The sequence below is a fragment of the Prionailurus bengalensis genome, chromosome B3 (genome assembly GCF_016509475.1).
Source record: "Prionailurus bengalensis isolate Pbe53 chromosome B3, Fcat_Pben_1.1_paternal_pri, whole genome shotgun sequence".
Taxonomy (NCBI): domain Eukaryota; kingdom Metazoa; phylum Chordata; class Mammalia; order Carnivora; family Felidae; genus Prionailurus; species Prionailurus bengalensis.
The window spans coordinates 42,078,375-42,105,773 of NC_057355.1; the positions used below are offsets into that span (position 1 = coordinate 42,078,375).

General features: G+C 45.6%; 1 protein-coding gene across 21 annotated transcripts in view; it reads right to left on the reverse strand.

The window, feature by feature from the left end:
* Positions 1–260: 260 nt before the first annotated feature.
* Positions 261–27,399, reverse strand: part of TPM1 (tropomyosin 1) — a 28,279-nt gene continuing 1,140 nt past the window's right edge. The window contains exons 2-10 of one of the 21 annotated variants that reach the window (XM_043555265.1): positions 27,220–27,345; positions 26,893–27,018; positions 14,493–14,626; positions 12,290–12,407; positions 10,913–10,983; positions 10,075–10,150; positions 9,569–9,631; positions 9,218–9,287; positions 261–1,148 (exon numbers count right to left, since the gene is read on the reverse strand). In XM_043555265.1, coding sequence (XP_043411200.1) covers positions 1,066–1,148; positions 9,218–9,287; positions 9,569–9,631; positions 10,075–10,150; positions 10,913–10,983; positions 12,290–12,407; positions 14,493–14,626; positions 26,893–27,018; positions 27,220–27,345 — 867 coding nt within the window. In that variant the 3' untranslated portion in view covers positions 261–1,065. Of the gene's footprint in view, positions 1,149–1,564; positions 2,365–6,118; positions 6,311–7,727; positions 7,811–9,217; positions 9,288–9,568; positions 9,632–10,074; positions 10,151–10,580; positions 10,657–10,912; positions 10,984–12,289; positions 12,408–14,492; positions 14,627–22,622; positions 22,974–26,892; positions 27,019–27,219; positions 27,346–27,399 lie in introns of those variants that run through there. The other 20 variants (XM_043555254.1, XM_043555257.1, XM_043555260.1 and 17 more) reach the window with 20 other exon arrangements.

The following is a 27,399-nucleotide window of genomic DNA, read 5'->3' on the forward strand; positions in this document are numbered from 1 at the left end:
GCAAAAACCTTTATGTATGTGCAGATATATGACCACATCATGGAGGAAGCCTTTTCTGGATGGGGTCTTTCCTGCTGGGTTCTAACTCTAACAGACCAAAAGGATGCTGCCTCGAGAGCTTCTGGAAGGGTAACACTCAGAATTTGGTTTCCCCCAATCTTTGGGATACTGTTTTAAGAAACCATTCATGAGGGAAGGTAGGTCGACCACACCATCTAAAGTTCACCAAGTAAAAACATACAAATGACAGGAGCACCAAATTTAGAAAATGTCCTACAATGTGCATTTTATTCCATACCATTATACAATGTTTACATATAGTTATAACTCTTAAGAAAATGATTTTTCTTTACCAATTGTACGTAGTGCCTAAATCTTTCACTTGAACATGGAGAAATGGAGAGTGGAAGTCCACATCGAATGCTATCCTACAAGTTGTAATGAGCCGCAGGTGTGCCAATGAGAAGGCCCTAGAAGTCTTAAAAGAGCAGCGTGCCTTACAAACCCTTGGCGTTAGTGAATTCAGGCATACCGGATCCGCAGTCTCATCTCATAATAAAACTCAAGACAAAATAAATTAGTGTCGGACAGGATTCTAAATTGTACAATATTGAACGAAAGACCACAGTGGGACCTTTTGTTTAAAGTAGCACCAATCCACACCTGATTGCGTTTTCAACATTAACCTTCCTGTTGATACATCGTTGGCACTTTGAGTGGAAATCTTTCTGCTTTAGTGAGGATTCCTAGACTGGCTGAGTATACTGTGTTGCAAAACTCTCTACTAAGTGTGGCAACGTCAACCCGGGAAATGGCACATTTAAGTCATTACGGCCCTGCCATGGGCTCGCCTTGTCTGTGTGTATGTGTGTGTGTTTTCCCCACCCCCTGACCTAGCTGGTATCTTGTGGATGTTTCTGTGACAGTGTAAAAGTAAATAAAAATGCGTTTAAGGGGTTTCATGGTAAGCGTGGTGTTTCAAAACAAAACAAAACAAAACAAAACAAAACAAAACAAAACAACAACAAAACGACATGAAAGAGTGTGGTCGCAGCTAAGGAGGGTTCACATGTTGTTTAACTCCAGTAAAGTCTGATCCAGCATCTGGTGCATACTAAGGTTTTCTTCTTTGGCATGAGCCACTTTCTCTGTGATGGGATTAGAAAATTAAGTCATGAATAGTTGCACTTTGGACACAGAGGCGGTTTGTACATTTAGGCAGGCAAACATCAGTCACAAACAAAGATGAGATGATTAGGACAAGGCATGCTTGTAAGATACTGCTCATTTCCAGACAAGGACCTACAAAGGGAGAAGACATCTCTGACCGAAAGGGACTAGAGGCACAGCAGGTTCTCACAGAGCAGTCAGGGGAACCTCCACCAACAGGCCACTCTGAACAGAGCACGGGTGGGGCTTGGTGAAGGTCCCCCGGCCGTATGCCACGGGGACAGCGACGGTGCTTGCAGCACTCAAGTTACTTATGGCAGACATTTCTGAGTTACAGGCAGTTAAAGATCTGGGAGCTGTGTTTAACACAGAAGACAGAGATGATATAAGTAGATATTCTGACAACTTTTAAAATGATTTATTTCTGTTGCTCATTAAAAAAAAATATCCAAGTTTCATGCACACTTCAGTAGGACATTCTCTTACTATTCTTATATTTATTATTAGCATGACATTCTCACCAGATTCCAACAACACCATTAGACGGAGTAAAAGCATACCTTTTAGACAATCAGGGACTTCTGACATGAGCTCCTGTTTTCAAAAGCTATTTTGCCCAAGCATAGGTACATTTAATCAAACGCTATACCAGATATTAAGAAGTTAGGAATATGAATATGTAATAGCAATATATATATTATATATTGCATCATATATAATATGTATACGTATATAGTTACACACTCCTTGGCTTTGGCTTTCTAACTTAGGCAGAACTCATTCTCTGTGGGAAACAGAAAACAATTTTTGGTCCCCATTCTGTATCAGTTCAAACAAGAAGAACTGTGATTGCTGAATTGATTGTTATAAATATTTGATCCATATACATACACATAACTTTACCATAAAAGCAGTTTTGGGTCTAAAGAGAACTTAATTATTCCAGACTATAAGAGGAAGAAAGACGCAGATGAAGCCAGCCTTTTGCTAACTCCCTCCATGTACGATTCTGCAGAGAGCAAGTGCTGTCGGCCCTATTAGTTGAAGGCATGGCAGTCCTGGACTTCCTGCCCATGGGCTCCATTCCTAGAATTCAGCCCAAGTTCTTTCCCACTTAAGTTTAATCCTCATTCAGGGCCAGCTTTAGTTGGTTAGTTAGGCGGCGGTTTTGCTCAAGTTGCTGGTAGAGTTGATCTGTACAGGTCAGCAAGCAGGTTAGCAGAAGAGAAGAGGCAGAAGGAAGACAGGTTAGCCAGACGTGGTGAAGGAGTTAACAGAGATCCCTCAGGTCACCTGCCGAGCAGCTCACCCTTACCCGGTGGTCGTGTGTCCCGTGCTCAGGAAGGATGGGTGGGAAAGGCCTGATAGACTCAGGACGAGCCAGGATTTCTCTCTTGGTGGCCAGGGAGGGAAAGGGAGTGACAGGGGCAAGAAAGAGAGAGGGGGAATGTTCCTCTTGCACCTTACTAAAACCCCTAGGTGAACGGAGCCGAATGCAGTTCCTGGCAACAGCCTGAGGAGCCAAGGCAGGGGGTCATGGTGGAGACCTTACAGTGAAACTTGAACCCGCCCATTTTGCCCACCTCTTTCCGGAACCCCTTTCACTTGCGCTCCAGGGACTGGCTCTCCTTTCAGGCAGAACAGGAGGGCCGCCCCCCCCCCACAGCTGCCTGTGCACTCAGCTTTTAAAATGCAGAACTAAGCTCCCTGTCGGTCCCCCAATCACCACCATACAGGGTGCACTCTGACCTCTCGTCGTTTTGACACAGGGTGCTACACTACTCAAACAGCACAACAACAAACCCGTGTCTCCACGCACAAGTGACGTAAAATTCATTTGCCGACTTCTTGAAGAGAATGGCATTCGTGTGTGGCGCGAGATGGAGGCGTACAGCACGGACAAGACCTCAAACATCCACCAGGCCACCGGCACAGCATCAGTTTTACACACTGGCGTCTAATCTGCTCATGCGCTAGGGAGGCCAACTACAGGTGTCAGTCTGTATCTGATGGTCCAGGGGATGCCCCCAAAATGACAAGAACCTGGCATTTACCATGAAAAGTTGGAGGAGATACGACTGGTTCGAATGACAGTGACAACCTGGACCCAGAAATTCTACCGACCGATCTCGAAAAGCTGACAATCCTAACCCCAGGGAGAATGAACCCATCCAGCCTCTGGACCCCAGGGGTGTCGGGAAATTAATCAGTTCTTATGTCAGCTTTCTCTGAGAAGTGACAGAAGATGGGGAAGACGCTAGGTTGCACTATGCTTTCTAGCTTAGAGTGTCTGCTACTTTGTCCTCTTTGCTCATCCTCATTTTCTGGATATTCAAAACCCCGGTCAAATGTCACCTCCTCCAGGTAGCTCCAAACACACACCATCTAGGAGTTTGGGCTCTTTTCACTCCTCTACCTTCCAGCAAAATGGCCAGCTCATCGAGGGCAAAGAACATTTTGGGCTCAGCTCTTCACCACCTCTCCGCTGCCTTCCACAGTGTCCTGCAAAGGACACATGCTTGGGGGTTGCAAATTTAAACCCCACTGGCAATATTACCGCTAATGCAGGGGGGCGATCGCCACGGGCAGGCAGGTTTGGCCAAGCTGGAATAAAAGAACTTTGGAGAAACCCTAGAGAATCCAGAAGGTCAATGTAAATTCAGCTTAAATGACAGCTGTCCCTCCACATCCCCCTCTGGGCCTGCTCCACTTCAGCTGTCATGGAGCTGCCATGCCTGGGTAGACTGGGGGCAGGAACCAGAAGTGGTTTTACATTCGCAAGTATTTTCTGCTCCTGTCCTACCTCCCAGATGTCTGGAGCCTCTAGTGCCCAGACTCAGGAATGCTTTCTGTTTGGTCCAACCAGGTTCTTGAAGCAGCTGCAGCTATGGCCTGACTCTTTGAACTAGAAACCTGGACGCCAGGAATTTCTTGACAGAATCAAGGTGCTATTTATCCTTTCGTGCACCCCTACCTCCTGGGGCTACTCCAGATTTGCCTTCCCAATGCATCATTTTCCCGTTTCTCCTTGTAGAATGTGCTTACACAAAGTATGAAAGTCTCTGCAAAGTTTTCCCCCACTCCCCCCCCCCCCCCAAAACAGATGTGCCTCCAGAATTAACTACACATCTGCTCAGCAGAACTTGGAGACCTGTCATTTTGTCTATAGCAGGGAGTAGGGGCACTCAGAGAAGGGCCCCCTTCTATTACTAGGAAGTTAAAAAAATTTATGACAGGAATCACGGTCAAAAGCAGACCCAAGGAACTTTAGGGGGAAAAATCCACGAAATTATAGAAGGCTTTTTTACACTCTCAAGGGAGAGACACTGACTTCCAGGTTCCAAATTTTAAAAAGTCTACTACACCAGTATTAAAATGCTTTAATTTATGGCCCTCTTAAAGAGTATTTTTTCTCTACTCTGATGTCTTTGTGGAGCAATTGACAATATTTTCAGTTTGTCTACATTTGAGTATAGTGGTATATGTCAACACTCTCAGGCTAACAAAAACAGATCAAGATCACTCACGTTTAAAACACAGGAGAAATAGAGCCAGACTGCTGAGCTGCAGAAATGTTGGGAATTAAGAAACAAAAATCCACATCATTTTAAAGTTCTAATTTTGCAATTTCTTTTAAAATCACTTAACCATTGGCGCGCCTGGGTGGCTCAGTTGGTTGGGCCACCGACTTCAGCTAAGGTCATGATCTCTCAGTTTTTGAGTTTGAGCCACGTGTTGGCTTTGTGCTGACAGCTCAGGGCCTGGAGCCTGCTTCAGATTCTGTCTCTCCCCCTCTCTCTACGCCTCCCCTGCTCACGCTCTTTGTCTGTCTCTCAATAATAAATAAACCTTAAAAAAAAACTTTAATCACTTAACCATTGTTTTTAAAGTAAAAATAGCGAAGCCTAAATAAAATATAACTGTATTCTGGGGCACCTGGGTGGCTCAGTCAGTTAAGCGTCTCTTGATTTCAGCGCAGGTTATGATCTCACCGTTCGTGAGTCCCAGCCCTGTGCTGGGCTCTGTGCTAACAGCATGGAGCCTGCTTGGGATATTCTCTCTCTCTCTGTCTCTCCCCATTCCCCACTCACACTCTCTCAAAATAAATAAACTTAAAAAAAAAAAAAAAACTGTATTCTGAACAATTTCCACTAACTACACTGGCAAAAAAAGAACCAACCCTAATGGTTATACTTTAATAACAACTACAAATGAAAAAAAAAAACTGCTATTATCACAAAGATTATGTATGCACTACTCCTCCTAAAGAATACAAGAGGTCCTTACGGGCACAAAAATGAATCTTGACTTAAATGTAACCATATGTAGAAAACTTAAGATGTCATCTCGTGATCTAAATGAAGGTGGTTAAGTAATGAATATACTTTTTAAAACTTTAACTGTTCTTTGTGCTGTAAAGGAGGATCAACAATAATCTCAATAACATTGGCTCCAAGTTCCAGTATGTGAAGTCCCAGCAGTGTGGGACGGCTGTGGAGCCTTCGGCAGAGTCTTGTGTTAGTTAGCTGCAGCCCCACGAACAGGGCCAACTCAGCAGTGACACATCTAACTACACCTCTGGCAGAGGAAGGCACTGCTCAAGGCACACCTGCCACTCCAACAAGCAATGTGCCCTGTGTGGGTTCTCAGTGAGGACTATACACCAGCACCATCACAATCTCAACAAAACAAAACACCCCACTCTTTAATCTTTGGAAACCAAAACTCTGAGAGGGACCCACGCTGGAGCATTTTTTAAAAGTCCAGTGAGGAACTAGTGCTTTACCAACTTTTAACATTCATGTTCAGAATGAAAAAAAAAAAAAGGGTAGCAGCCAAAACTAAGCCTCCTACGTGTGAAGCAGATTTGTAGTTTTATTTATTATTTAGTTTTGTTGAAACTGAAATGTCAATAAATAAGAAGTAAAAAGAATAGCAAACAGAAATAGCTTACACAGTGTTTATTTTACACTGAAATGAGGAGCTTCTGTACAATGGAAAGCAGTGTGCCTGGCTCTCAGGCAGGATGCTAAAAGAATGAGCCAGGTCAGATGGAGAACAGACAAACCGCAGAGCTCAGAGAGGTGGGACAGCCAGCTTGATGAAGGGGTCTCAGGAGAAGTGAAGCAAAGAAACTTATCTGCATGAGGAGAAAAGGTGGGAGAAAAAGAAAAAAAGTGGCACAATGGAAAAAAGGAAAAGCAAACTAACAGATGAGAGCAGCACTTGAAACCCAGGCAGGAAGCAGACATGCAAAACCCACTGCCAGCCGCACCTGCAGGAGGACGTCCCTCCTCGCCCACCCGTGTCTAGACCCAAGGCCAGCACAGGCCCCTCTGGGTGACGGTCCATTGTCAAGAAGGCCCATGAGTAGAATTCAAAAACAGGTTTTAAGCTAACTCACCTTTCAGAATATTTGAGCATTCTTGATGCCACAAATTTTCCCTATAGAATCACCACATTTTAGCACCAGAAAAGACCTAGAGACAGATGTTCTGATTCACCCCCGCATTTACAAATGAAGGAAGAGAGGATGGAATTCTCTCTACTTTCCATGGTGACAGTCACGTCTCTAATGGTGATGTGGAAATTCTATAGCCTGTAAGGCAGCAGGCACATGCCACACTCTTTACGCTACCATGTTCGTACACGGGTGGGTCTGAAATTTCCAGCTTACGTGGAATTCAGCGTTATATTATTAGAATGAAGAGAACGCTCTGTGGAACACTCCAAGTTAGAATTTAGAGAGGCAGAAGAAGTGTAACGCTTAGGTTGGGTTAGCAATACGTGGATTAGTTGTGTATGATCGAAGTTCGCGTGTGAACAAGGTATCTACTCTCTCACTGCCTCACACAGTTAAAGGTGAGCCATTAACTGCTTAACTCATGCTGTGTAATCGGTGTCTTGTATCCCAATTCTTTGACACCAGCTGTGGTGTTCACTGTGAATATTTCAATGCCTTTTATTTAAACACAGAAAATTAAAGCCTCGGTTATTCAGCAGATGAACCATTTCTCTCCAGAATTCTTACAGGTGAGGAAGAGATCATCTCTCAACCATTCCCTAGGCTGTACTGGATCAATCTCCTCTCAGATCCTCAGTAACCAGACACTTGAGGGTTCCTTAAGTGTACATTTCTTTTACCAAAAATGATCCTATTGTATTTAATCGAATCTCGGGAAACCGATCTTTGATATTTCCGGGGAAGCTCCTGCACCACTGCGTAGCCTTCTAGTTTTACTTGAGCCTAGTTTAATTTCCTAAAAGGGTAGTGCTCAAGCCATTCGTATTTCAGTTCACTGCTTGGTGGGGACAATCTAGCTCAGAGATCATGAAATAAACACATTCTGAAGGGAAAATGATGTGCATAGACTGACTTAATCTACTCGGCTCTTCTATTAGTAGAATGTGAGCAGACAATAACTATCCTAGATTATGCAGAGAGAGCAAACAGAAAGGTGTGAAGATGGAGATTCTGGAGGTACAGAAGGCAGCAGTGGTGAGTTTATCATATTAGCGTGAGGGCACGGATGTGAGCAGGCAGGGTGGATCAACATTTACATGGAAGTCATATCGTTGAGAGCGTGGTCCAGCTCCTCGCTGATGGCTTTGTACTTCAGTTTCTGAGCGTACAGCTCGTCTATGACCAGGAAGTGGAAGGCAGAGGTGCAAGGGCATGGAGAGTGATCAAGAGATGGAGGGTGAGCGAGGGTGGCATGGACACCATCCCCACACAGCAGCAAGAAAAGGGCAATGCATGAAGGAAGTGATGCCGCAGCAGGTGGCCAATGCAGGAGGCGTGCGTTTTGTTTTTAAATGAATTGAAACAAAAACAAAAAGAACAAAACCCATTAGAAAATAAAACAAGAAAGACTCAATACGAAAAATCATAACAAACAGGATTGGTTTCTCAGTAAATCATGTTACACCCTGAATACAACCACAGAAGGCCGTCTCCTGGGTAGGTAATAGAATAGCTTTCCTTTCTATAGTTATATTTTAATTCCACTGGAGTAGTCAGCCATCTGCAACTCTCAACAGTGGAAAAAATTCCCAAGGGCAGTGTTTTGGAAGAACAATTTGTGACTCTGTAATCCTTATTTGGCTCCGCCTTCAAGCCACTGACTTCCTGACCAAACCAGACCACTGGGATGTCGGTTTCTTAGTGTCCTGTGAGCTACTCCTTTGGTCTTCTCACTAAGCTACCCTGTTACTGGCCCACGAGGTTTGAAAAGCGAGGACAGCCACACGTTTATGGTGGGGCTCTTGACAAGTCTGCAATTTAGTTTTTGTAGTGATGAAGGTTTCACACTTTGCTGCACTTTGGCAGACTGTTTTACAACCACCTGTCATTCTCTCTTCTCCACTAGCTTGGATGCCTTCGCCAGCCCCTTCTGCCTTTCTTGTATATTCTATGCATTCTCCTTTCTTTCCTTTTCATAGCTGACCCTTCACGAGCCTCAGAGTTCAACATTTAGGATTTCCGTGAGACAAAGGCAGGTGTTACTAAAACAAAAACCTAAATATCTTAGGGGAGAAAGGCTTGAACATAATCTCAAAAAACAATGTCCTATTACCCCCACCCCCCCTTTCAGAATATAGAGCATTTACTAAGATATTAAGGACTTAAAACCACAAGAACCCAACTGTTACATTGAATTCACACTTGGAAGACGAGTTGTGTCTAAAAACGAATCCATGCCACTCTGACAATTAGGAGGTATCAATAAGCAGAGAATACACTAAGTCATTCTCACCTAACAACAACAAATAAACCTGCCCCACTTCTGCACAGTGTGAAGGAAAGCTGGATGGCATCTGCCCTTACAAAGAGACGTGCCTCATCTGGTGGCTAACAGTCATCTGGAGAGCAGAGGACTCAGGTCCAAGAGTTTAAGAGCCACAGAATGGAAACCCCAAAGGACAGGCAGGAAGAATGTGCAAGAGCAAAGTATATCCAGGAGGATGCACTTGGATTGGCGAAGTGTTCCGCCAGGTCAGTTTTCAACCATAAGGACTAAATTAAAAACAAAACTTAAGATCTTACCTTCTAAGTCATCAATGCTTTTCTCCAATTTAGTTACTGACCTCTCCGCAAACTCAGCCCGAGTCTCAGCCTGTAATGATTCCATTTATTTTAGTCAAAATCGGGAGGTTTTACATTTCTGGGAGCTACAAATACAGGGAAAACTAGAGAATCAAAATCAAGCATAGCACCCATAAAACGGGTCTGAACACTTCAGTCAGTCACTAGCACAGCGCACTAACTCCAACACCACCTTTGAATATTCCTGACTTGGATCACCATACTTTTGAAATGAAGAAGCCCTGACCAGCTTTATACAAATGGACTCATTTAAAATCCAGTTGGCTTCATCTAAAACACTCATAGTATTACCTCCTTCAGCTTGTCAGAAAGGACCTTGATCTCTTCCTCATATTTGTCTTCCTTCTGCGAGTACTGTAATTAGAAAGAGCGTTCCAGATGTCAGGCTACAGCTCACTCAATACTCAGGTCTTCTAATACAAAGAAAGCGCCAGCCCAGCCAACAGATGTTGAGGATCCCTTAGGAGGTAACCGAGCCTCTGGTATCAAATGGCACACTACAATACATTCTCTGTTTTCTTGCCTATTGTTTTACATGGGATAAGAACAAGATAACTTAGCCATGTGGCACTTGGTTTAAATTGAATTGTTATAGACGAGTCATATACTCAACATAAAAGATGTTCTCTATTAAAAGTGAGAATCTGTCATCCAATAACCATCAGGAAATCACCTCAAAATCATGCCATTTGCTAAACAATATGCTTTCGTCAGCAGGGCCTCAGAAGAGAAAAAGGATGGGTCTTTCTAGCAGCTCTTAAAAGATGCTTCTCCCCCACACCATGCTCCTGGCCTACCTTCTCAGCCTGAGCCTCCAGTGACTTCAAGTTGTTCGTCACAGTTTTCAATTCTTCTTCAAGCTCGGCACATTTGCTAATGTTTTCAATCAGAGGCAGAAAGGGTGGGAGACAAGCCCAAGGAAGGAGGAGAGAAAAAGGAGAGGGATGGGAAAAAATGAAAACTGAGTCCCAGAGAACAAAGGGCTGCCTTAAAGTAGCCAAATCATCAGGTATTAAGGAACTCAATTGTGCTGAGGACACTGCCTCCTTAAACTTGCACCAGGAGAAAGGCAGGGTGACAAAAATCCAGTAATTTTGGAGTATGATAATTTGGCTTCTTTTTGGCTGCACCAAAGAGCATTTTGAAGGAAAAACAAAGGAGTTTCAAGGACCCAAAGAAAGCACTTAAAGCAAGACAGAAGACAGCAGAGGGTGTCGTTATACCGAACGAACCAGTAGACACTGGAAGCTGAAAGGCGTCTGGGTTGCAGTTAAACCTAAAACCACACATGAGCCATCAGTACCTTATCCTCTGCAGCCATTAATGCTTTCAAGGTCTGATCCATTATTCTTAATTGTTCTTCCAGCTGTCGAACTTGGCTGTTAGTGGACACAGGAAATGCACAAGGCCATTCTCAAAATCAGTGTGCAGGTAAGGCATGCAGTGATACACGCATTCATACAGACACCCCACACAAGTCCTCCGTGTTCCGTACTCGCAGCTCATCCATGTCAGATGAGCACAGGAGGAGCCCGGAGCTGAAACAGGTCAATGTGCAGCTGCCAGAAGGTCATGCTGTTTAGTCACTGCTCTGTAGCACCCCACACACAGCAGACCGGCACCGGGCCCGCTTACCTTTCTGAGAGCTCAGCCCGCTCCTCCGCACGTTCCAGGTCACTCTCAATGATGACCAGCTTACGGGCCACCTGTAGCAGGACAAACACAACACACACACATACCATGGGGCCAGCAAGCTTTGAGTATGGGGGCAGGACACGGAGGTGGGTACTGGCCCCACCGGCCCCTACAAGTTCTTATCGACAAATGAGATGACCCTCGTTCCCGTGGATGGGAGAGAAGCAACTCGCTACCCGGAGGGCCAGGGGAGAGCAGACCAGAGGCTTCTTCTCACAAAGACTCAGAGTCACTCGTTTGGGGGAGGCAGTCTGATTTTAAGTCTGACTCAGGTGAAGTCCATTTAATTACAGGGCAGCCAGCCCAAGTGTGGAGGAAGGGAGAGAGAGGAAATTCACCATCTTGAAAATAGCAGAATGGTGAGACGAGATGCATCCAATGCTGTGAAGGTGGGGGTTGCCAAAAACCACTGAAAATAATCCTGAGAACTCTTATCAATTTAGAGCTCTGTACCTCAACCTCCTCTTTGTGGAGGAGGTTAAAAATGACAACAGGATACCAAGAGAAGCTAACTTGAGATGAGCTGGTAAGATGACTAATGGAGTCAACTCTGTATTTAGCAGAGGAAAGGACCTGAGAGCTTCAAAGGGATCCTTTGAAGCATTTCAAAAGTAGCAGGCATAGTGTAACCTGGAAGTAATAATAGTAATAACGATGGTGGTAAATAACAATAATAGAAAAAAGGAGTGTCAATGCCATTTCAAGACAGCCGTGACACATTAAGATAAAACTAAGGCAACAGTCATGTTAGCTCTGTTATCACAGGAAGTTGTTCTCATGGAGACATGACCAGAAGCTGATTCACCTGTGAACCTGTCTTGATAACAGGATTCAACCACCTTGACAAGAGAGGACACATTGAAAAGGGCCTCTTGAATCTACGCGGACTTTAGTGCATGGACTGTGTCCCTATGCTGCCTGAACTAGATCATGTTAGGTGAATCACACCAGGAAGAGCCGCCTGCATGGTGACAGTATGAGAGGTTCTTTCCACAAGTGAGGCCCAACTCTCCTCTCTCCTGACCAAAGGTCTTTTGTCCTCGTCTGGGGGCTGCACAGCTGGGATATCACAGGGGAAGCTTTGGTCTTTCTCAGTGTTTTCTCAGCCCGGCTTCATGATAAAGACTGGGATGCCTTAGCAGGATCAAATAAGAACTGTTTTCTGGAGACAAAGGGAATCTGCTTCTCAAAACCACCCATTTCCACCAAGGAAGCAGATCGTTTCACTGAAGAATGCAAGGCTGTAAGCACTGCTTCCTGGCCCCCACCCAGGCCAATGCAGGGGAGTCTGTGAAGCTTTGGGCCCCAAGATCTGACCTCTTCATACTTGCGGTCGGCATCTTCAGCAATGTGCTTGGCCTCTTTCAGTTGGATCTCCTGAATTTCCATTTTCTCCTCATCCTTTTGGGCTCGACTTTCAATGACTTTCATGCCTCTGAAAAGGAAGACAAGCAGAAGACCCAAGGTTTAGAGGAGACCTCCGTGAACCCACACTGCGCTGCACTGGTCTGTGAGGCTTGGTGTAACTGGCAGACCAAAATAGAGCACAGGGCAGCTTTTATTTTCCAAACCATGAAGCAAGAGTTTCCAGAGCTGAAGGAAGAAAAAGACATACACTTCTCTGTTTGTTGTGAACGAAACCTCACACTTTCGATACTGGTGAAGCTATCCAGGGATCTAACGTTAAATGAAAGGTACCACATCAGGATCCTGCTTGAAACTGGGAGGCATGGAAACAGGAAAAGCCAACATGCTTTACTTGCTATATAAATAATGAGATTTCTTCCTAGTTAGAACAAAAACAAATCTGTCTTCGCGTACTTCTTCCTACAAAGAAGGTAGCTGTTCTCACCCCATCAGTCACAAACGTAAACATTAGACCGAACCATGTGACGCTGCAGACACTTGACTATGTCAGACCTACAAAAATGACAACTTCATATGGGTCAACCTAATACTTTAGATGAAAAACTGTGAGTTTTGCCTTTAAGAGAATTCTTACATAATAGAGGTGTTGACAGAGAGATTGATGCTATCGTCTGTGCTGTCTCTGGATCTCACAGTGTTAAGTTTTCGAAAATGTAAATTGTTGTGGGATGTATTACAGTTTTATGGAATAAGTCATTTTAAAATGGGATTCATTAAAAAAATAAAAATAAAATAAAATAAAATAAAATGGGATTCGTTTACCAAAATCTAAGTAGGCAGTTCAGATGATGAAGTACTACAGTATGTATCAGAAGACTAAAATTCTTGGCTGGTCTATAAATCCGCCGTGAGACTTTGGGCAGGCCACATAAACTTCTGAGCCCTCGTCTTCTCATTTGTAAAAAGAGGGGAGTGGGGTAAGTGATCTCTGAATTCCTTTTTTTCCTACAAAGTCTAACATTGCCAGATTGCTTTTTACGTTTACTGGCAAGTATATTTTAGGAAGAATCAGCCACAAAACCACTGGCATGTGTGCACGGTAAAAGATGATGAGTCATCTTAAGGCATTCCAAAACTCTTGGTTAGGGAAGAAACAATAAGCAGCAGTGAATAAGGAGCTGGAAACTTCAACTTAAATGCTTCTTTAATCTTCAAGGCTGAAATCACTCTTTACCCATGGTGGCAGGGTGCTCACTTCTATCGCAGTGAGTGGACAGAAACTCACTTCTATCGGAGAAGGAGAAATGGAAAGAATGACGGATTGCCTTCACCTGTCCAGGCCACAGCACCGATGCACACTCCCAGTGTTCTGAGCCACCACATTACTCTGTCATGCTTCCAAGCAGGAGAACTCTCCAGTTCAGTCTTTCTTGGAACGCTTCTATGCAATATGAATACATTAACTTGAGCAGTTGAACAACTTCTAGAATACACGGAGTTGTGCTGGGCTATATGGCCGTGGTATTCCTTTACTACCACAAAACTGAATCTTGGAGTAATAATCAGGTGGAGCCAGGTTACAGGGAGTGGGTTCTGAATACACGAGTATCCGACTATATTTACATGTGCACCAGTATCTTACCAACATTACTAAGTCCAAAACAATTTACTTTTGCAGATAATATTTCTGTTTTATCTGTGCTTCCTCTTCCACCAATTTGCTGGGTTACTTGACAACTGATAGTCCATGGTTCATTTATCTGGGCCCAGTCTCCTTGGCGTATTTTAAATAAAGTTTATCTTTTGGAAATGTCTAACTGCTCTGCGGTCAGCAAGAATGAAGGAACCAATAGGTATCCCTAGAATTTCTCATTTAAAGGTCCATCTCCCTCTCTGGGCGATGAGTTCTATGAAGGCAGGAATAGGAGCTCTTTCTTCTTTGTAACCTTGGGATTTCAAACAGTGCTTTGTACACAGGGGCTCCACTAATGTTAAAGGAACGAACCTAGTAAAGTTATACCTGGGATCAACTGAGGAGACGATCCCACCAAGGCACTGTAAAATTGTGAAGCCCCAAAGATCAGAGAAGCCCTCCTGTTCCACCCGGAGGAGAGGCCTGTGCAGAAAGGTGGGCTGGGAGAGGCACTCTCACCTCTCACTCTCATCTGCTGCCTTCTCGGCCTCCTCCAGCTTCTGCAAAGCTGTTGCCAGTCGCTCCTGGGCACGATCCAACTCTTCTTCAACCAGCTGGATGCGTCTGTTCAGAGAAGCTACATCGGCTTCAGCCTAGGCAGAGACAGTGAAAGGCATTTCAGACTGGGAGAGAAAGTGAGGGCACTGCCTACAGGAAGTGGCTGAGTCAGAAACACCGATTTCTGACAGGAAGCCTGGCCGTGTGGTGAGCTACCTCTAAGTGCATTACACGCCCCGGTCAAGTCCAGAGTTCTCGAAGACACTGCTACATTGATTTATATAGTGAATGTCCACACTCGCGTGTGTTAAGTCCACACGCACCATTCTCAGTGGAGAGAGGGACCGTTACCAAGTGCTCTCTCACTTGGTTCTTTTCTTCCACAGGACTCCACAGTGGGTCCCCCTGACTGCTAAAGGGGCGCTTCATTACGGCCACCTCACTCACGGGGGCTCGAGCACTGGGCAGAGACAAGACCTACCCAGGCTCCGCCACATAGGACAAGAGCAGTCCAGCCGGAAACCAGACTCAGGAGTCTGCATTCTCCTTCCTCCTGGCTACTTTCTCAAAGGAGTCTTAAAAGGAACTAAAGTATTTAAAAACTCAGCCTTTCTAAAATATATGCCATACGGACACAACCACCCCTCCCCCACTCCCGTTTCAGTAACCCCTTTAGGAGAACTCGGTCATATGCTGGAACAGGGCCAAGACAAATTTCCCAAGTGTTCTTGAGATAAGCTTACTGGCATTTCTTGCAAGGTTGTTACAAGAAAAGTTTCAAACTCCTTAGGAGAAAGCGGTACAGATACTATTTTTATTTAGTATCTGTATCTAAATTAAGATGTTACTTTTCGGGGGATGCAATGATTAGCTGCTATCATAAGCACTTTTTACTGTGAGCCTCAGAACACTTGCAAGTCTATGATGATCCGTTACATACACTTGCATTGGTGTTTGTTTCAATATTATGCCTGGAAGTCAAAGAGAGAACTTACTAATCAGGTACCATTTCCTCATCTGCAGCCACTGTGAATGTGTGCTTATCATGGGATGAGAAGGTTTTCAGGACACCACTTTAGGGTTTTCTAAAAATTACCATACATACTTAAGGCATGCCAGTTCTATCCATATTTCTGTGTGCTTTACTCAGTTGGAAGCTTCCTACATGTAAGGTATCATAGTTCTCTGCACAGAAGGAATATGGGCTCAGTAAATGTCTACTGAATAAAATAAATAAGACCGACGTAATTTAAACAAAAGCAACTTTCTTAGCTCATGGACTCCTGATGTACACAGTCTGAAAGGCACATGTAGTGAGAGGCTGTGATTATGGCCTTGAATGAAATGAATACAAGAACATTCAGCTCTTTGCTCCTCTGGATTTGTAAAATTTTAAATGCCAAGTTTTGTCTGGGAAAGAGAAGTTCTTAGGGCATCTCCAACCACGGTGAAGGACTCTTTATAAAAAATTCAAATACACTTTTATCTCGACAAAAATTAACTACGTAGTAGTAACAGGCTGACGGAGACAGGGAATAGGAGAAATGGGAAATGACTCTGGGGAGGACAATTTGCATCCATATAGGCCCACAAAGTAAATCCTTACGGGTGCACAGCTAGTAATGGGTTCTGCTAAGTCTGACCGGCTAATGAGTATGTTTTTTTTCTAGAGGAGGAGAGAGGGTAATAGGGACAATGCATTTCTTACATGAAAGGAACTGTCGTTCTAGCCCTATTTCTTAAAAATTGGAAGGAACGATACATTAAGGTCAGGTCAGCTTTGTTCACTTTTTTTGTATTTTCCATTTCTTTTTTTTTTTTTTTTTTTTTTTTTTTAATTTATTTTTGGGACAGAGAGAGACAGAGCATGAACTGGGGAGGGGCAGAGAGAGAGGAAGACACAGAATCGGAAACAGGCTCCAGGCTCTGAGCCATCAGCCCAGAGCCTGACGCGGGGCTCGAACTCCCGGACCGCGAGATCGTGACCTGGCTGAAGTCGGACGCTTAACCGACTGCGCCACCCAGGCGCCCCTGTATTTTCCATTTCTAACACAATTCTATTCCTTTTATGAATGGGGCATGGTGGTGGGGGGGTTGTCAGGAAACAAGCAACTCTGAAAGCTGAAAACAAAAATGAAGAGCAAAAACAAAAATATCTTAGTAGAATGTCTAGGTCATACACTTGAAAGTATTCCTCACCTTTCGTTATTATTTTGAATATGAAGGCAAGTATCTTCATTACAGGTGCTATGGCCAGAGAAACGTCAACACGATTTTCAAAACGTTTTCTTGTAGCTACCACACTCTAGGGTTCTGCTCTGTGTTTCACCTGGGCCCCAACCCTGAGGACTTTGTACTCACAGAAAGAACAGGGTTTATGCTCTGAGGAAAGGACCTTCCGGGTGGCAGGGCAGTCTAGGTCCCCAGCTTGTCATGTGGCCAGGGCATGGAGAGTAAGGAGACCATGCCCCCATGCTCATTCCTGCCTCTGTACACAAGATCTCCCTGCCTAAGCGGCCCCCGTCAATCTGTAGCTTCCTTCTTATTGCCCCTCACTCTAACCACTCCTTCCTTTAGCTCTGGACCTGATATGTAAATGCCACTAACTCTTTCCTAGGAGCGTGTCGTAGAACCTTCGACTTCTTGGCACTATATAGGGCCTCATACAGGGCCCCCAAGCAACAACTGGGAACGGAGGTCCATTCTGGGAGCCAGGACCGTGCACACAGCAGACCTGTGGCTGGTTCACAAAATGGGGTCTCAACTGTTTATCTGGAAGAGTCTCTAGGCATCATCCAGCAGTTCCCACAACTGGCTGTCAGAATCCCCTAGAAGAGGCGTATTAATAATGCAAACTTCCAGGCCCCATCTCCAGAAATTCTGATTCAGGAGGTCAGAGGGGAGGGCAGACATCTGCAACATAAATATGCAACCTGTTCCATCCCTCCACCTTCCCGGCCCCACCATCCAAAGAAACTGGCAAATCTTGTGGGAACCACTCTTCCAGCTCTCCTTTCAAAAGAAAGGAGAGAGGGAGTTTTGACCCACAGTGCTGACCCTGCTCGGGCCATACAGACATCAGTGGGAGACAAGACTAAAACCCCAGTTGCCTGGGTCCTCGTGTGTGGGCTCGGCCACTTCTCATGGCCTCCAGGGATCTCACAGCAGCCCTGGAATTGGTGGTTCTTACCTCTTACTTATCTCTTCCTATGTTAGAGTGGCGAGTCCCCTATAGCCTCTCTCAACACAACTCCCCATGTGACAGAGAGGCTTTGACGACAGGCCTAGGAGAACAGTTACGGTACTGCATAGCATCCACTAAACAAGCCCTCTCCGTCCCTTCAGAGATAAGATATGGTATTCCACTGAAAACTTCACCAAGTAGCACTCATGGGTGACACCTCACAGGTAGACACAGAGCATCTGCCCTCAAGCTGGGAAGCCAACACCCGCTGCCCCTGAGCTTTCACAGCAGCACGGGCAGAGGTGCTTGTAGGCTACAGCTGGGACCTGGGAGCAGTGTCTGGGGTACGTCTATCTGCACGTAAGCTTTCCCTGGGAAAAACCTGGACTCCCACTGGCTTCTCAGGCCGTTCCACACTGGGATGGCCGCAATTTTGTTTCGGTCCCTGCAACTCAAGTTTAAGTCCATACATTAATTAAGGAAACTTCTTACTCTTATTTTTACTTGTGTGTGTGTATATGAGAGAGAGAGAGACAGAGACAGAGAGAGAGAGAATATGAATGATTGAATGAATATATGTGTGTGCTTTGGATTATGCTCTGTTCAAAAGGCCTCTAGCTCTTACCTTCACTAGCCTTTTATTTCTGGTATGTGTTTTCTAAGTTCTGAAGTTTATTTAGGTATTCTCTAAGGTTCCTTCATCACAGAACCTGGGTAGTCTACTTAAGATTTAACCTTCAGTTACCTCTGCCAGTACAAGTCCCCAGCCACACGAGTATCTGTTATTTAAAAAGCACATATAAACAACAAGGAGTGTGGGAAGGGTCAAGACTCCAGACGCAAATCATTTCCAGGCATGGAAATCACCCTTAGTGCGCTGGGTTGGCTTCTTCTAAAAATGTGTTGATAACTGCTGGTGGAGTCTTTCAGTTTGGGATGCTAGTTTCTTTTACTTCAAAAGTGCTATTGTGTCCCAACATGTAATGAGCTACTCAGAAAAGAGACTGCTAAATTAGTAAAGGCTACCAATTATCCTCCTGCAGATCTGTTGTTAAACAGCCAGCAGGCACTTTGCAGTTGGGCCTGGCCTGTCCTTGCACCCAACCCAAAGGTACCAGCTACCTACACGGAAAACAAGGGTGGGCACACCGCTCTCCCAACCTCAACAAGGTACTATACAGAATCAAGGGTAGCAGGGCCACTTCCACACAGCAAACTATTACTCCAAATCAGATTTGACAGCAAACTTTTATGATGCCTACATTTTCATGAAATCCAGATGTTTTGGCCAATATAACTAAATATATATATAGCAATGGTTTTTACTTTAAAAAAGTATTCTAGTTAAAACAGTCAAGAAAATAGTAACTAGGAGAGTAACATTATATCCTAAAAAATGATCCTCTGGAATATGTTTTCAAAGTCCTGCCTGAACCAGAGGGGAACATGGGATGACCAAAGGTCAGGCATTTTTATTTCATGCAAACTGTAGTTATACGGCGAAGGTTTCACCCAACTTGCTGTGTAAGACCAAGTGACTACAGCCAAGTTAAACTTCTGCCCTTATATGGTAAGGAAAGGGGAAAAAACCACGGATGACATTAAGGGGCACTCCCATGGATAATAGATAAACACAACCTCCTCTATCTGTGCCAAGGCCTATAATTTATGAGGCATATTTGTATAATGAGGGAGAACGGACATGAACAGGGCATTGTAGTGCCCTTGCCTTGCCTACATATGAAGACAGAAATCATGAGTGTATATTCCAGTCATTGCCAGCCTGGGGTTGCCAATGTGAACACAAAGCGCACTCTTTTGAGTTTCCTGGTCTCAGAGCTATTTACCAACTTGAAAGTGGGAGAGGGTAGGGGATTTCTGTTAATTGGTTATTTCCCACGATTTAATAAAATTACTAGTTGAGAACCTACAGGATACATCTTTAAGTCTCGTTGTTTGCTGGATATCACCCAGAAAGGAGGAAAGACTGGCTCCTTCTTGCTACTCTTTCCTTTGATAATAACAAAAAACACACAAAACCCTAGTGTGTCACAAGACCTAGAGTCAATCATTATATCAAGCAAAGTATCCTCATTCCAACATTTTGAAGGGCCCACACACCTTGGAAAAACAAACCAGTAGGAAATAAGGGATAACCAAGTTTTCCAAGGTAGTGCTAGCCTAAGAGGGCCAATTAACTACATACAGTACGTCTGAACTTTTCAGAATCAAAATTTAGGGCCAACTCTCCAGTCAAGTATTTCTTGCAGCGGCTCATGATTCTGTCACTAAACCTGTATCCTTGTAGCTAAGAGAAACTGACTGCTAGCTTAACTCACAGCTATGTCTGACAACTACCAAGAGACCACCTTAAATTAACTCCCTCTAAATTACAGTTGCAGAAGTTAGGAACAACTCTCAATCTGCAATGGTCTCTTCTGACTCAGTCCTCAAACTGCTATCTTAAAAGGTTCTGGGGTGCCTGGGTGGCTCAGTCAATTAGGCACCCGACTCTTAATTTCAGCTCAGGTCATGATCTCATGGTTGCGAGATGGAGTTCTTGTGTCACCAGACTCTGCCCCGGGCGTGGAGTCTGCTTAAGATTCTTTCTTTCTCTTTCTCTCTTTCTCTCCCTCCCTCCCTCCCTCTAAAAAAAAAAAAAAAAAAAAAAAAAGTTCTGTGTCCAATCAACCTGGATAGAGTGTTTTCAAAATTACTTCCAGCGCCTGGGTGGCTCAGTCGGTTAAGCGTCCGACTTCCAGGTCACGATCTCGCGGTCCGCGAGTTCGAGCCCCGCGTCGGGCTCTGGGCTGATGGCTCAGAGCCTGGAGACTGCTTCCGATTCTGTGCCTCCCTCTCTCTCTGCCCCTCCCCCATTCATGCTCTGTCTCTCTCTGTCTCAAAAATAAATAAAACGTTAAAAAAAAATTAAAAAAAAATTACTTCCAAAAAATTCAAACTATTTAAACCACTTTAAACACAAAACTTTGAAAAGAATGAAAGCATCATCTTTAGCCAGCAGGCCCAGGAAGACTACCGTTAGAAAAATGATGTACAAAAGAGAAGACGTGTATAAAAGTAACAATATGCCCTTCATAAAATTAATCTTCTGTGTCTAACATCAAACACTAGGACAGGAGTCTATAGAAGGCTCTCCTGCAGAGGACTACATGTTCCCTTACTGGGGAGGCTGAGGGGAGTTCTATCTACTCACTTCCACCACTAATGCCACCTCAACCAAACATTTCCTCCAGTCTGCCCACATCCTCTCTCCATCAAGTTCCCACAAGAAAAAAAAAATATCGGTTAAAAGCATTTATATGCAGTGCTTTGACATGTAGTGAAAAGAGTAGGCCATTTTCAAGATCCTTTGAATAGGTGGTGAACTGAAGGCAAAGGAGCAAAGAACAAAGCCAAGTGCTGTGCAGTTTTAATACCAGCTGACATTTAGCAATTACTCTGTTGTGTCAAACACTGCTGTAATTTCTTTACACATACTAACTCCTTTGGCCACCTCAACAGGTAGGCATTATTATTATCCACATTTTAGAGTTAGGGATCTGAAAGAATGAGAGGTTATTCTGCCCAGCATCTCACAGGGAGTAAGTAGCAGAAGCCAGAATTCAGATCCTGGCAGTCTGGGTCCAGAGCTCTCATTCTTATCCATCATGTTCCATTAGTTCTAATGGTTCAAGGACAGCTGTTAGCCAGGCAGAGAGAGAACTGGAATCATTTTATTGCCCTGTCAAATTCAGACACATCAATGGGATCTTTGCTGACTTGTTCTCAAGAAAACTGTCTTTCTTATTAATTTCCTGATTCCTGTCTGTATTTTCCGCCAAATTTCCTCTAGTTAGGCCTTCCTCCTAAGAGGACCCATTTGTTTCTATGTATTTTATGCAAAACAGGTATTGAAGTTTCTGCAGCCAGCCATATTGCCATTACAAACACCCAACCGGTAGGATTTACTCAACTCAGAAGAATGGGTCCGTATTAAGCACAGCTGGACACCATATTATGCTTGTCATAAAATTCCCAAGGTGTTTGAGTATCCTGATTTAAAACACACACTCAAAAATCAACAAATAGCAAATGCCTGAGCTACCTCTGAAAGCCTGTTCCTGTATGTTGGATACATTTGCCTTAGGAGAAAGGAAGGAAGCCAGGTATTACATTCAACATGGGGGAGGGGGAAGCCGGCAAGAGAATACACCCAATGATCGTTGACATGTAGCCAACTCTTCTCAATACTCGGTAACAAAGGAATATCTGTATAAGACCACTAGGGAGGAGAGATGGTTAATACAAAGGGAAAGGTAAGCGGGTCTCATACTATGCATGTCATACATACATGTATGTCAGAGCCCGGCGCTGTCAATGTCTCAACCACCACAAAGAAAACCAATGGTCAACGGAGATGGTGGAGTTTAGCATCCCCCGGCCCTAAAGTCTGGCAGTGCCCCAGACTTTCCCTGTCAGCGCCCCTTCCCAAAGGAACGGATTTCCAAAAGGATTTCCCTCTTCCCTCCCCACCCTTCGAGTAAATAATGCCAGCAGCGCAAAGTGCACATCCCGAGGGACCCGAGACACCCGGGCCGAACGCAAATAACCCCAAAATAGAGCCCTTTCTGGGAAAGCGCTGCTTCCAGAACCTTCTCAACACCACTCCTGCTTCCCCTCGGGGCTTTTACTTTAAACCAGCGAAGATGGAAAGGAAGGGCTGAAAGGAACAGGCAGGGCCCCTCCCTAGAGTCCGACGCCAGCTGCCCCAGGTGCGCCAGGTGCGCCCCTGGAGGCGTGGGGGCAGGGGTAGGTGGGCTCTGGAGGGCCCTGCACCGCTCTGTGGGCCCAACTGGGGCGGAGGTGCCTCTGGGTGGGGGTGGGTGGGCAATGGGTGGGTCCCTTACGGTCTCCCTCAGCTTCCTCTCGTAGTCCAGCTCGCGCTGCAGGCTGCCCGCGCGCTCCTCCGCGGCGTCCGCCTGCTCCTGCAGGCTTCGGATTTTCCTCCGCACCGCCTCCAGCGAGCTGCTCCCGGCCATCGCGCGGGGCGGCGGCGGGCTGGCCGGCGGACTGCGGTGAGAGAGACCAGCTGCTGCGCTTCGGCCGCCGCTGCCGCAGCCGCACTCCTGAGCGCCCGGCCGCCCCGCCCAGGCCGCGCCGCGCAACGGCGGCGCCCCCAGCGGCCCAGGACCAGCCCGGAAGTGGCGGTCTCCCGGGCGGCGCAGGCGAACCGCAGGCGGGTGCGCGAGCGCCGGAGGCGGGCACAGAGGGCGGGGCGCGCGCCGCGGACCCCGGGAATATGCAACCCGCGTTGAGACACTGCGCATGCTCGCGGCACCGGGGCTGTCGGAGGTGGTGGACTCGCTTTGGGACACCTGGAGAGCTGGGCCCGGCCGGGAGGGAGGCCAGCGCGCCAGGGATTTTACTGCGATTCCTAGCGCCCCTCCTTGGCTCCGTGGTGACCCCGCGTAACGGACCTGGTTGCTAAGGGCGGTGGTGCCGCCTACTGGCGGCGGGAGTTCGCACTCGGGAGTTCAGAATTCCCAAGCCCAAGAGAGAAGCTGAGTGGAGGAGTTTGGGGCCTGAGTGCGTCCCCAGGACCTTTCCTCGTTATAAAGAACTACAGCACACAAGATCCTAATCACAACAACCTTCCTCTTTCACTAAACTCACGAAGTGAAAACCACTAACATATTGCATTGTGATTAAACCTTTCTAAATGCAGCGTTCCTAGGTAGGTTAGAATCCGGCTCCTAGAATCTCTCCTGGCTGTTGACTTTGGCCAAGTAACTTGACTCTTCTGGGCTTCATCTATAAAAGTGGAATTAATAGCAGTACTTCCCTCATGGGGCTGTGGTGAGGATTATGAAATAAAGTGCCTAGCACAATACATTGTACATAGTTAACTCAAATGATAGCTTTAGTGAATAAATATGCAGGCACTGCCTTAAGAGTCAGGTGGGGGTCCATCACGGACTGTGTTCTCAGGGCCACGAACCTCTTTGGGGCTCACTTCCCTTTCCATAAAAACAATCATCTCACGGGTCCCTTATAACTTACAAGCTTCTCTGGTTTTAGATCAGCCTCAGAGATCTTCTGGAATCTGACCAATTCTGGGCTGGACTGAGATGCCTTTAAAAGGCACAGCCATGAAGGCTATAGAACACTATGAGAGCCTTTGGCTACAGCTGGATGAAAACCCAATCTCTGGGAACCGTCCTCTGCCAATTCTCCCATTTGGGCTGCGTTTTTAAATGCCTTCCAAATCTCATGGCTTTCTTCCTCACCTTTCTCACAGGAGGCCCTTCAAGTCAATTCCTGATGTATTTAAGTGTGGGAATAATGAAGAACAAAAACATACTTGACAACCCCGTCCTCCTTCTCCAAAGCCCTAACAAGGAACCTCCTTTGCTTTCCTGATTCATTTTCTATGGACTTTGTCACAGTCTCCGCTGAGACTCTCACAAACCTCAGCATGTGCCCTCACGCCCTGTAGGTGGAGCCTCTCGCTTTGTTTCCACACAGTTCATCTGGTCAGGCGGGAGGTTACAACTCCTCCCCCAGAGGAGTCCAGACAGTGGGCTCCAACTTTGAAGGTGGAGGAAGGGGGCGCCAAGGAAACTACTGGACACTTGCAAGTGCTCTAAAGCAGCCAACTAATGACTTAATGTCCTGCTTTTCAAATACCTGGGAAAGACAGTTTTAGGTGAGTTCATTTTAATGCTGATGTCATTATACAAGAGTTTAGGACAGTTCTCAACCTTGGGTGCACATTTAAAAAATACTAATGCGTGGGTTCCACTCCCAGAGATTCTGATTTAATTGGCCTGGATTTGGGCTTTTAAAACCTCCCTAGGAGATTCTGTTTACAAAAGGTTGAAAATCACTGATTTAGGAAGCAAAGACCTGCAAGGAATAAAGACTCACATACTGCAAATATCAGATACATCACAATATTGGCGAAGGGGTTGGGGGTCAGAGAAAAAATGGAGCCCTTGATCCCATTCAGCCTCATTTAGGTGGAACACCAAAAGTTTCAAAAGAAAAGCATCAGGATGCTTGCTACTTTGTGAATTACAATCTTTTAAGCTAGGAAGACCCTTCTTTTGGAATAAAATTTGTAAAGTATTGGTAAATATGTAGAAAAAGGTTTTAAGGAGTAGGAAAATGTAAAAATGTTTTTAAATTGGTGAGTAATGACAGTGAAATGTCCTAATTCCAAATGTAATATGATTCTACCTCAGGAAGCTGACCTCCTATCTCCCGCTTTCTTTAGTGATATTGGTCTCTCCCTCCTTAACTCTTGATTATTTTTGTTAGGAAATCACTTTAAATATAGCATTTCTTTGCAAATGTTCTTCTTCAACATCCCTACACATTCCAAACAACCTACAATATCTTAAAAGTTCAATGATCAATCTACTATAAAAAAAAGGTACCATATTAGGGACAGTTTTCCAGTAGGAAACCAAAACACAGTTTCAAAAAGCTCCCTCCCTTGCTAACCCCGCCTCCACCAAGGTGGCTTTAAATATCCTCATCCACTTCTGCCCCACTTCATTCCAAAGCTCCCTTAAACAAGACTTTTCAATAAAGACATGATAGCACTACATAGTTACAATAATTATGATCTTTTTTTTCCCTTTAAGAATTGTAGTCGCTTTTTTCTCCTTCAGTCTTACTAGGCTATTTTCAAATTCTCTGCATTCTTTTCCTTATAAGGAATATCTCTCCTTGATCTATCAGCGGCTCTTTTGAAAAAGCTAAATAAACGTCCTGCTGGAGAATTTGGGGGAGACAGACATCCTCCATTTAGCCTTACACGAAGCAGACATATGATCTACATTATACAAAGCAGACACAGTTATATGTGTTTTTTTGGCTCTTTTTCTAAAGCCAGGTAGTTTGTAGCTTTAATGTTTTAGCTAAGTCAGTGCTTCTGTGAACCCCGTTTCCAGTAATCTTGATGTTCATTGAAAAAAGAATTTTTTTTTTTTTGGTCGATTCTAAATGTCCTATGTCTGGATTTCCCATTTACAAAGCATGCTTGGAGATTACATTTTAAGCCTTTCACGCCACAAAAAGCCATCACTGGTTTCAAGGCCCAAGACCCTCCAGCAATTTGCATTTTACTCTCATACAAAAAATTCTGCCATTGTGCTTGGTAGTTCAACTTCTGGGCACAGCTTCCCCCGGTGCTCATACATTCTTGGAATTGTTACTAACTTCGCAAGGAATTCTTTCCTAATTGGGCCTCTAGCCTTAATGAGCTTCTACAATGGAATCCAACAGTGTGAAAAGAAGTCGTTCCTTTGGAAATCTAATGCTTGGCTTGACTTATGGAGCAGAAGAGACAAGCTCTTCAGCTAAAAAGATTCCAAAGGGCAATGGACAAAGTGCTGGTAGAGTTTTTGCAGTGTGTGCATCACCCCTGAAACTATGTGGTGGTTGTCAGAAGGCTGACAGGTGGGGGTGGGGCAAGCAGGAGGGGCAGGGGGCAGTTAGCTCACTATACCATATAAAGCACTGAGCTATATATAACTCCCAGGGTACTTTCAGGATCTAGTGCTGTCAGACTGCAGACCCAAGCAAGTATCATCTTCCCAGGCAGATCTTAAGGGCTGGATTAAGGCTTCCCTAGTGAGCAAGGAGGCCTCAAGTGTCTCTGCACCCCAACATCAAGCTCGGCCTTCTAAGTAAAAGTAGCACCATGTCATTCCTTCAATTTAGAGACCAGGCCCTCTGTACCCTGACTAGACTCACCATTGAAAACCAGGCATTCCCACCCACCAGAGGCTGCAAAGGAAAGAAAGTAAACTAGGCATTCTGTTTGCACAAACCTTGGTGATGACACCGCAGAGGTTTTCTGCCACCAGGGAGGCAAGGTTCACCTCCAGCATCCAATTTCAGCCACTCCACTCCCAGCTTCTCACCCACCCACCTCCACCCCCAGGAGTGGGGGAAAGAAGGAGAAAAAGAGAGAGGAGTGGATGAAGTATAAATGAACGTGTGCAATAGAAGTCTGAGGCAGCATCCAGTGCTCTGGGCCATGTCAGGGCTGTGTGCGGGTGTTCAGCAGGAAGAGGTGACCCTCCTCCATTGCCCCTTGGCCATTGTGGTGACCTCAGAGTGGCCACTGGGCAGGAGTTGAGGGAGATACTGTGTGCGTGCACTTACGTCAGTGGCCTTTTTCTCCGCCAGCTCCAACTTCTCCTGGGCATCTTTGAGAGCCTCGGAGTATTTGTCCAGTTCATCTTCGGTGCCCTTGAGTTTCTTTTGCAGCGACACCAGCTCATCTTCCAGCTGGGAGTTGGCCGTGAGGGACGGGGAGGGGTGGGGGTGGGGTGCAGCAGGCAGCGTGATCCCGCGGGGGAGGGGTGTGGGTGCACAGAACCAGAAGGACAGGGACAGCAGAGAGAGAGAGGGAAAGACAGGGAGGGAGAGAGAAAGAGAGAGACAGAGTTAGCCATTCGTGCGCCGTGCTGCGCCGCGCGCCCCGGGTACCTTGGCGGCGGCCTCATCCGCGGCCAGGAGGCTGTCCTCCGCCTTGTGCAGCTCCTCCAGCACCCGGTCCCGCTCGTCCTCCGACGCCCGCAGCAGCTTCTCCTTCGCCGCGATGTCGTCCTCCAGCTGGGGGGCAGCGGCGGGCGGGCGCGGGCGGCCGGCACGGACCGGGTGTTAGAC